At 43.7% G+C, this 10,964-nt stretch overlaps 1 protein-coding gene across 1 annotated transcript; it reads right to left on the bottom strand.

Moving 5' to 3' along the window:
- Nucleotides 1-10,068: 10,068 nt before the first annotated feature.
- LOC136849376 (uncharacterized) lies at nucleotides 10,069-10,425 on the bottom strand. The gene has a single exon (XM_067122727.1). It carries the CDS (start codon nucleotides 10,423-10,425, stop codon nucleotides 10,069-10,071), a length of 357 nt encoding a protein of 118 aa, XP_066978828.1.
- Between the last annotated feature and the right edge of the window lie 539 nt (nucleotides 10,426-10,964).

The raw sequence follows: 10,964 nt of genomic DNA, 5'->3' as shown, positions 1-10,964 counted from the left end.
TTACGAGAAGAAATTAAGTCACAAGGGAGAAACCCAGCAACCTCCTTTGGACAAATGTGCCAAAGCTCTTCGTAAGATAAAGGTGAGGCACTGAGCCAGAGGGCACTAGTGCAAGGAGAGCTCAAAAGTTCTTACTGGGCTACCTGGATTTATCTGTGCCCATGACCTTTCTTCTGTGGACCTCCTTGGTAGGGGAATCGGTGGAACTGAGTCCGAGAAAGATATAGAAGTGCCACCTGTCCCGTTTTCTTTGATAGCTGAAGTAGGAGCATTCGTTACAAGCTCCACTACTAGTCATCACAGTTCCTTGAATTCATTAGCCAGTTGCGATATGGCAGGATCCTTATTCATGGTTTTGTCTGCGGAGGATTGGGAAGGAGAAGAAGAGGCCATGGTTGGCATGAGAGGCTTGCAGGTTGCCATGACCAGTTTCTTTGATAGCTGAAGTAAGGGCATTCGTTACAAGCTCCACTACCACTACTAGTCATCGCAGTTCCTTAAATTCATTGGCCAGTTGTGATATGGCAGAATCCTTATTTATGGTTTTGTCTGCAGAGGATTGGTAAGGAGAAGAAGAGGTCGTGGTGGGCATGAGAGGCTTGCAGGTTGCCATGACCAGGTCAGGCACGGGTTGCGAGGCCGCACCTTTGGGTGAACTTCCGCTGTGGTCAGAGGAATCCAGAGGGGAACCAAGTATATTGTGGTTGGCTCTCGCACCAGCACTGGTAGCGGTGCCATGTCATAGGGGGAGAGGCGACTCAGACTGGGATCCCTTGAGGGAAGATTCAGGGTGCACCTGGGCACCAGCACTGGGGCAGTGCCTGTCACTGGAATGTGATTTATCAGGGCCCCAACAGTCAGAGCTTGGCAATGCTCAGGGCACTCAAGTGGCACTTGAAGCGGGTTTAAGTCGGGTCCTTGAGGACTTTTGGTTTTTTATTTAGTTGTGGAGGGGTTAGGACCCCTTGATCTCTGTAACTTAGAAGGAAACCGGAAGTCCTGTCCCAGGAGGAGGTCATAATATCCAGGAAGGTAAGTAGCTACTGCAAGAGTGCAGATTTTTTATCTTTGAGGTCTTGTGACACTTAGCTTGACGGTGGGAAGGATCATCTTCATTCAATTGATACCCCCCAAGGTAATAAGTTTACGTCTGTCAATGGTGGCCTGATAGGGACATTATCTTCTCTTATGAGGGAGATTTGCGCGCCAGTGTCATCGAATGCTGTGACCTGGCTGGTGGGTAGCTACCTCTGGGAGGTGCCACAGATATACGGCCTTTGGCTGGAGGGCCTAAGGTTTTTGGATTTGTCACTGCCAAAGCAATGGCTGTTGGTTTTGTTTTACTAGGGCATTTTGCCCACAGAGCAGAGTGTCCTTGAACCTGACAAGCTGTGCAATAATTTTTTCTGTAATCTCGGCGTGGCACTGTCCCATTGGAGGGGACAGGCCTTTTGTTGTTCATTCCAGAGCCAGACACGGCTCAGTTTGGTATGATCTCATGGGGGACTTAGCGGGAGTGTCAGACTGATTCTCATCCTTCAAACAGCACTGTTCTCTGGAGTTCCTGGGTTTTTTACAATAGCCACATACGGGCTTCTTGTGAGGGTGCCCATTCTCGGGTGGAGGTTGACTGGAAGTTGGGGAAGAGGGCCAAATCTTACGGTCCCAGGAACTGGCTGTAGGATGGTGAGTATCCCAGTGGTCTGCCAAATGGCAGCACTCATCTAGCATCGGAGGGTTCTTATCGCAGAGGTAGGTAGTGAGGGGTGGAAGGGCATATTGTAGGAAGTCTCGAGCTGGAAAGTTCCTATTATTTCCTCCACAGAGGTAGTGTTGCGGGATTCTAGCCACCACTTGAGAGCTCGGGACTTATGGCATGCCCAGTCGGCCCATGTTTGACCTGCTTCCTTTGGGTGTCCTCTCCAACGTTGTCTCCATCTTTCGGGGGTGAGCTCGTATGCCTTAATTATGACCTTCCAGACCTCTGCAAGATTTCCATGGTCTGCTAACAGGATGGAGTGGAACGTGGTTTGACCCTTTTCCTCCAGATGTTTTGACAGCAGCATAGAGATTCCTGCGGATTGATGCTTGAAATTCCTGAGGACCTCTTCCACCTGGTCGAGCCAGGCCTCAGGCTCCAGGTCACTCCATTTTGGCATCATGGAGCTGGTGGAAGTGATGGAGGATGGTGGAGGTGTGGTTGCAGGATTATGGACCCCTTGGGCAGCCATGGTGAGCTCATGGGCTCGATCCTGGTCTTCCTTAGCTAACCTGTATTGCCTCTCTCGTTCTTCCTGCTATAACCTGTCTAGCCTGGCTTGCTCTCTTTCTTGCCTCTCCCTTTCTTCTTGCTCTAACCTGGCTTGCTCTCTTTCTTGCCTCCCCATTTCTTCCTTGGTTTCTCTTCCTTGCCTCTCCCTTTCTTCCTTGGCTTGTCTTTCTTGCCTCTCCTTTCTTCCTTGGCTTCTCTTTCTTTCTCCTTTTTATCAACCCAGTCTAGCAGTTCTTGGCCCTTGAGCCCCATGGTTTTCCTGGCGGTGACAAGGGCTGTGATGTCGTTGGAGTAAGAACCCATATTGCCGAGGCGTCAAGGGAAGCTTTCTTTTTACAGGGAGTAGGCTATATTATTCCAACTGAGCATTATTCGCAGGTTCGAAAGACAGTTCCTTATGTGAGCTGGTTGGAGAACGTGCTCTTAAATGCAGTAACTAGTAGCTTAATGCATCCTTAGTTGAACGTAATTAATGAATAACTTGAAGAATGTGCTCTTAAGCTAAGTACTAATAGCTTGAAGAATTTAATGGGTTCTTAGATGAACATGATTAATGAATAGTTCGAAGAACGTGCTCTTAAATGAAGTACTAATAGCTTGAAGAACTTAATGAGTACTTAGATGAACGTAATTAATAAACAGTTTGAAGAACATGGTCTTAAATTAAAGTAACTAGTAGCTTGAAGAGCTTAATGGGTTCTTAGATGAACATAATGAATAAATGGTTCGAAGAACGTGCCCTTAAATGAAGTTAACTATTAGCTTGAAGAGAGTAATGAGTTCTTGAACGTTAGGTTCTTAATTGAACGAATTGAAGGGGTTCTCAGAACTCAAAATGTAATATCTCTGAGAAAGATCAATGTCAATTACAAACAAAAGAAATCACCTATGACTTTTACTCTACTTTGCAGATTTAATATGCTGTGAACACTAGTAACAATTCTCCTTTCTAAGAAAGCGATGTTAAGCAGCATGTAATGAGTAAAAAATAAAGTAAGATGATTACTTAACTGGTAAAGGTTCATAAGGGAACGGCTCTGGTGTGTTCTAGGGCGTAAATGAACGACTTTGAGGGGTTCTCAGGACGTAAGGTTCTTAAGTGAACAACTCAGGTGGGCTCTAGAACGTAAAGGTTCGTAAGTGAACGACTCTGGCGTGTCCTAGAACGTTAACGAAAGAGTTTAAGATGTTCTGAGAATGTAAATGAGGTTTGTAAGTGAATGACTCTGGCGTGTTCTTGGAGAAAAACGGAAAATTCTCAAAGGAATTAATATAGCATGTCCATAGAATGTGGGCGTTTGTAATTGAACGGATTTATTATGCTGAGAAACACCTATGGTTGGAGCAGATGAGCGTATGCTGTGAAACAAGTTTCGGTAACACACGTCCTTACTTGGCAAAAGAACTGAGCTGAGCACAGTACGAAGGTAACCAAAAGCAAAGAATATAAAGCTGTTATAAATTTCAGCACCAAGAAGTGAATAAATCCTTCCAGATATGACGAGTACAAAATGCTTACAACTGACATGCCTGGGTTGAATATTTTTCTTATGGTGAAGTCCACAATATATTTACCCTATTTATGAAAGTTGCATGACTGGCCCGTTCCTAAATGGTACAGTTATTAACACAATGGTCGCGCTCGCGTGGCATTTGACTAGGGGCTGGGGGGTGCCAGCTTGGGGATACACGTGCTGTTCGTTGTGAGCGAAATCTCACGCGAAAAGTTACAAAAAAGAAGAACGCTATCGGAGTGGTTTTCCCAGTTTGGCGCCCATGATTTATGAATGCGTAGAAATTCACCCTGTCACTTATAGTTAAATGATGGTCAGAAGGCAACGGTTTCGAGGTTGACAATGGCTCACATGTCTGCAAATGAAGTGAATTTTTCTTGGAAGAAAAAAAAAAATTTTAAAATTTTAAACAGGGTTTATACAGATACCTAGCACTCTTGCTACGACAAGCGACAAGAGAGAGAGAGAGAGAGAGAGAGAGAGAGAGAGAGAGAGAGAGAGAGATATTCCAGCGAAGCAAAAAATTTCTGGTTGGCCTATAATTCGCAGCCCAATTTTTCCAGTGTACCTAGCTAATTTTTGGTCGACAAATTGTCCAGGATACATGGAGGAAATAGGCGCACTGTCTCCTTTTGTTATCACTTATATTCATACTTCATTGCTATCTAATCCTAGCAGTTAAGACATACAGACTACCATGCGTGAGTCACAATTCTTGTGTTTTTTGGAAGATACGCTCTCTGTTCTCATTGAAAAATCTTGTTAGCATGCACGGGGCCTATTGTTTCCTAACAATGCACACAGTCACGGTTTTATTCGCACCTATGATAAGCTAAAAGTAATAACATCGTACTTACGCTGTGGGAACTTTCTTCCTTGTGCTTATTTTAGGATTTATGTTACCAGACCCATTTCTAATCTCGTATCTAGCTTTAGCGAAAGCTACTGGCTGGAATCTACGATTCTAGGCATGGTCGCCGCTTTTAAGTTCTTACCTGGCCTACTTACTCTATTCCTTGAACAGGGGAGCTTACTAATACACCTTGAGTTTCTTGAATGCAATTCTAGGCCAGGCAGGAAACTTAATAGAAAAAAACAGTTGGGTTGAGGGCAGTACTTCAACAAGGGGCTTTGCAGATAAACACTTAGATTTACTTTAAATGGAATATATTTATAATTAAACATGGCAATCAGAAGACTGTGGAATGATAGGCAGATCCAACAGGGGCTGCCACGTGGTTAGTTATGGTATTACTGTAAAAAAACTGAATAGTCTGTGATTAATCCTCTTGAAAGGGATACTGAAGAATTGATTGCAGTGTCCTTTTCACTGCAAGAAGCATAAGACAAGTCAGTGTTTCCACAGCCAATGCGCTGTCTGCAATTTGATAAAGCCAGCGGTTACACAAGTATAATTATAACGATCTCGGGCGAATCAAGGGTTGCACAGAGGGTGCCAAGATAACTCGATTCTGGTACGATATACTTGCATTGAAATTCACACTGAGCTAAGTGCGTCAGGTCTTTGTAATAACTTGCACTTCAGAAAAGAAAATGAGAGTGCAGTGAAAGACTGAAGATACGTGACTGTTGAAAAAAAACTCTAGCCAGGATGTTACCTTATAACGGAGCGATGGAGGGGTCTCGTCGAATTTCAGCAGTTCTGGAGGGGTGAGTTTATGGAAAAAATGCACAGGTAATGCGACTGGGGGATCAAAAAGGTGACCACGTGGAGGGGTCAGCTCAATAAGGAGCATGCAAGGGGTGTTCTGAGAGCAACGGCTGCTGTTTCTCGCCTTATATGACCTTGAGGGCTTATTATCCTGCTCCTCCTAGAAGTCACTGTGATCGCAAGATGGCTGTTCAGTCACCTCATTTTCTATGTTGGGATCTTCCTATAATCCTGGTGACTTCTGTTTGCCAGTTGTTGTGGGGAACTCAATCTTTCTGTCGGATTTTCGGCAGGTTTCGTCTCCATTCGCCTTTTATCTGGAAAGAGGTAATTCAAGCCATCACCAGGTCTTTAGAAAAGATAAACAGATGCACCAAAAAGGGTAGCATGGAGAGAAATTTACATAGGGGCTGAATTCCTCACGTCCTATCTCAGTTAGGCCTCAGTATGAAATTGTGTTATTTTGAGGTGCAAGGTAGTTTGGAGGCTTGGGTTTGCATCGGAAGTGGTTTCCCCCTTAACAACATATATATTTGTATATGCAGGAAGCAGTTTGTTTATTATGTAGGTCTCATTGTACGATATATGACTGCGAACTTTATCTCTTTTGATATTGATTCTTTCCAACCTTCTGTTGTCACTCTTCACTTCACTACTCAAAGTTCGTAGTATATATTATAAAAGAAAGCCACGTCTTAATAATATCTTTTATTTTTATCTCCATAGCGAGCTTTTGGACTGTACTTCATCCATAATCATGCCAGATTAAAATAATTACATCATTTCATGGTCAAACATAATTATTACAAATAAGCAAACAAGTGGTTAAAATATTACAGTTGTCATGGAATTATTGTTAACATGTAACGAGCCTAAGAATGGGTAACTGTCAACGGAACCCCTATACAAAGAATTGGGTGTTTAACAAAGCAAAAATAAACACACACACACACACACACACACACACACACACACACACACACACACACACACATATATATATATATATATATATATATATATATATATATATATATATATATATATATATATATATATATATATATATATATATATATGGCTCTCTGAAGGAGATGTGTCTCACTAGCGTCTAACCGTGTGTCTCTCGCTGGTTTCTTCGGTGGGACCTTTATATGACTTCGGTCAGGGGTCAGGAGGTTATCCACAGGTAGATTGGGGTGGTGTCATCTATGACTAAGTCCCAGGCGTGCATGCCAGCTGTCCTTTTCTCTTAATCTGCCTCCGTCAGGCTTAGGATCTGAAAGAAAAGTCTCCCACAGCGTCACATGTTCAAGAAGAGAAAGTTGAAAGGCAATTAAAACATTAAGGGAGGAGCCTCAATTCCTTTCACCTTCCTTGTCAGGTAGTGCCCAACATGCACTGTTGTATTTTCCGGCTTTAATTGAAGCATTTGGTGGCTGGGATTCATGGGAAAATATAATAACTCTCCCCCCCCGCCCCCAAGTTGACATCTCGTACCTTCAGTTAGGTGCAAATGTCTACCAAACCAAGGATTCAGCAGACAAATGCTTTATATTACTCTAATTTTCTCGTCAACTGATCTCACGTATATTTAGTAACCTAAATCTGTCTGCATCATATGAGATCTCTGAAGATTTACTTGATAAAGAATTCAGTTTTTTACGTTAATCGCAGAGTAAGAAAAAAAAGAAGAAAGGTTTTAACCTTAGATTACTGTTACTTTAAAACAGGTACATTTACAACTATAAGAAAGTTACTGTAAATATTAAAATACTCTAACTTTAATTGACCTCCTTTAGGTAAATCTCAAAAGAAATACGAGTAGCTGATCATAAGTATTAAAATGCGATAAATCATAAGTTACTGTAATTTCGAAACAGGAACAGTTACAGATATAAGAAAATTACTGTAAATATTAAACACAGTGACTGTAAGTGATTTCCTTAATGTAAATCTTAAAATAATCATGCACTTAACTTTTAATAGTTGTTACAGTCAAAGACATGCAGCTAGTTTGCCTTCAGGAGGCATTACAATGAAACATACATGGTCTTCGTTAGGTGTCGCCATGTTACTTAAGTTGACAGCACAGTGCCAGACGTGGCACCGAAGTCAATGGTGCCTATGAGCACGAAGCCAAGAACAATGAAGGACAGACGGTCTTTCTAATTCACGGACTCTGGGTTTAAGTTATAAGGGAATAACAAAGAAGGCACATGATAATGTTAAAGAAAAAAATGATGATTAATATGCCGAGATTATACTTTTTAGCCTATAAAAAATGGCGTAGGTTTATTCTTGTGCTCAAGGTGCTTCAAAAGGACTTACAAAATTGGGATGTCTGTCAGTTGCACTCTGCATTGGCAGTGGGAACAAGTTAAAATATAAGCCTTTGTGATTCGTAAAATAATATGATTAATTTAACAAAATAATAAAAGGATAGATGTTAAAGGAAAAGAATAAATTACAGAGTTATAAGAAAAATAAACAGGTAAGGAAACCTGACACCCTTTCCTCGATAGCGGTGTCACGGTCCTCATAGGATAAAAGGGCAGCACTGTGGCAAATTTGTACTGGTACCAGAAGAGTTTATCAGCTGTCTTTAAGCTACCTGACGTTACCTGCGCCCGTGATTTCTGCTGCAGATCTCTTTAGGTTGATGGTTCTCCTTGGTAGGGGAATCAGTCGAACCGAGTCTGAGGAGGACATTGGAGTGCCACCTGTGTTGGCTTCTTTGGCAGCCGAAGGAGGGGCATTCATTTCTGTTTCTACCCCAAGTCGCCGCAGTTCCATGAGTTCATCGGCCATTTGAGACACGCCAGAATCCTTACCTATGGTCGTGTCCACAGGGGACCAGGAAAGAGAGAAAGAGGTGGCAGTGGGCGTGATAGGCTCACGGGTTACCATGACCAGTTCAGACACGGGTTGGCCGGAAGGATCTGTCTCCACTTACCGGAAGGATCTGTCTCTTACAGACGCGGAGCCAGGCCGGGAGAAAAGAGGGGATCCTGATTAGGATCTCTTGAATGGAGATCAATGGCGTTCTCTGGCGCTGGCACTAAGGCAGGGTCAGGCACTATTATTTGATTTGGAATTTGTTCGTCGTTCGGGACGGACAGAGCTTGGCACTGCTCAGTGCATGCAAGTGGCACTGGCAGAGATTGGGAATCTAGTCTGGAATCTCCTGGAGGGAGATCTATTTGGGGCCTTGGCACTGGCACTGGGGCAGGGCTAGGCACCGGAATGGGATCTGGGATCGATCATGATGGAGGGGGCCACTGCACATCGTACTCAGGTGGCACTGGCAGTGTAATGAGTGTAGGCGTTTGAGGCTTTCTCATGCCTAATGAATGATTTGGGGGATTTGGAACCCTGGATTGCTGTAACTTAATTGGGGACTGGCAGTCCTGTCCCCGGGGGATGTCATACCCTTCAGGAATATAACTTGCTACTGCAAGATTGCAAATTCTGGATCTATGAGGTCTTTTGAGTCTCAACTGAACGGTAGGGAGTATCATTTTAAATTGATTAATTCCCTCAATTGTGACGAGTTTACGTCAGTTAATGATAGCTCCATAGGCAACTTTGTTTTTCCTTATGAGGGAAATTTGTGCTCCAGAGTCATCATATGGCTTGGCCTGGCATGCAGGGTAGCTACCTCGAGAAGGTGCCACATATATGGGACCCTCGGCTGGAGGGCCTAAGGACTTGGGATTTGTAACTGCCAAGGCAATAGCAGGAGTACTTGATTTATTATTAGGGCGTTTTGCCCATGTGGGAGAGTGGCCATAAACTTTGCAAGCCATGCAATAGCTCTGGCTATAATCCCTTCATGGCACTGCCCCTGTGGAGGGCTCAGGCTTGTTAGTTGGTGGATTCCCAGGTGAGGGTTTGTTTTGGCACTGCTTGGTGGAATGCTCTGCTTTCTTGCAGAACCCACACACAACGGGCTTCTGCGAGTGCCCATTCTTGGGCGGAAGGGTGCTGGAGGTGAAAGAAGGAGTGCATATTTTACGTCCCAATGAACTTGCATGGGTGTGATGGGTGGTCCATGTGTCAGCGAGGTGACAGCACTCCGCTAGAGTCGTGGGCACTTTTTTGCACATATGGGTGGCTTGGGCAGATATAAACAATTTTCGATCTTGAACAGCTCGAGGATGTCCTCGGCGGTGGAGACTCCCAGGGACTCTAGCCATTTAGAGAGGGCCCTATATGATTGATACGCCCAGTCAAACCAGGCTGTCCTGCTTATTTTATCTGGCCTCTCCAGCGTCATCTCCAGCTTTCGGGGGTGATCTCATACGCCTTTATGATCGCCTGGCCACTTCCACCCATTTCCCTTGATCTGCCTCAGGAAGGGCGTTGAAAGCAATTAGACCCTTTCCTATGCAGAATATTCCCAAGAGTAGGGAGACTTTGGTGAGAGCAAGTGGGTAGACGCTACGGACCCTTCCTGTCCGATCGAGCCACACCTTGGGCTCGGCATCGGTCCACTTGGGCATAAAAGCATGAGCCTGAGTGAAGGCGGATGCCCCATGGGCCGGAGAGGAGCTGGCGGTGCCAATTTGGGCCATCTGTAGCTCATGGGCCCGCTGCTTTTCCTCCCTTTAGAGCCTCTCCTTTCTTTCTTGTTTTTCCCTTGCAAGTCTATCCAACCTATCTTGCTCTTTCTTCTTCTCCTTTCTTTCTTGTTCTTCCTTCTTCTCCTTTCTTTCTTGCTCTTCCTTCTTTTCCTTTCTTTCTTGTTCCTCTTTTGCGAGTTTATCTGGCCTATCTTGCTCATCCTTCTTCTCCTTCCTTTCTTTCTCCCTCTCCTGCCTTTCTGTCTCTCTTTCCGCCTTGGCATTATCTACTTTCTCTTGGACCCAGTCTCTCAGGGCCTGCCTTGGCAGTCCCATGTCCTTTCCAGCGGACATATAGAAGTTGAAGTCTTCATTTCGTTGGGTTCTGGATGTCGTGGACATCTTGAGATAACCCTTATATGGGTGTGACCCTTTAGAAAATCAATTTGCCTGAAAAGACTCAAATTTCAGGAGGTCTGTAAAAACCCAAGTTTGTTCCTGATGAGTGAATTTTAATATCTCTGAATAAGACTTAGTTTGTTCTTGATGAACGAATTTTAGTATGTCTGAATAAGACTTAATTGGTTCTTGATGAACGAATTTTAATACGTCTGATTAAGAGTTAGTTTGTTCTTGATGAACGAATGTTAATATGTCTGAATAAGACTTGGCGTGTTCTTGATAAACGAATTTTAATAGGTCTGAAAGAAGTAAATTTTATGCTATTTCAAGCACGGACTCAGCCGGCTATTGCGTGATTTTTTTTTTTTTTTTTTTTTGCCTCGTAGGATGTGATGTGTTCACAGGGAACGGTTTTTTTTTTTTTGTCTCGTAGGACGTGGTTTTGGATTCACGCATGGACTTGGCCTGCTATCACGTGAATCTTAAGGCTTGGTTCGGGGAGCGTTTGCCCGTTCCCGAATAATTTGGATTTTCTTGTG

This window comes from Macrobrachium rosenbergii, chromosome 21 (genome assembly GCF_040412425.1).
Source record: "Macrobrachium rosenbergii isolate ZJJX-2024 chromosome 21, ASM4041242v1, whole genome shotgun sequence".
In the NCBI taxonomy this organism is placed as follows: Eukaryota; Metazoa; Arthropoda; class Malacostraca; order Decapoda; family Palaemonidae; genus Macrobrachium; species Macrobrachium rosenbergii.
This window is presented reverse-complemented; position numbering and strand designations above follow the sequence as displayed.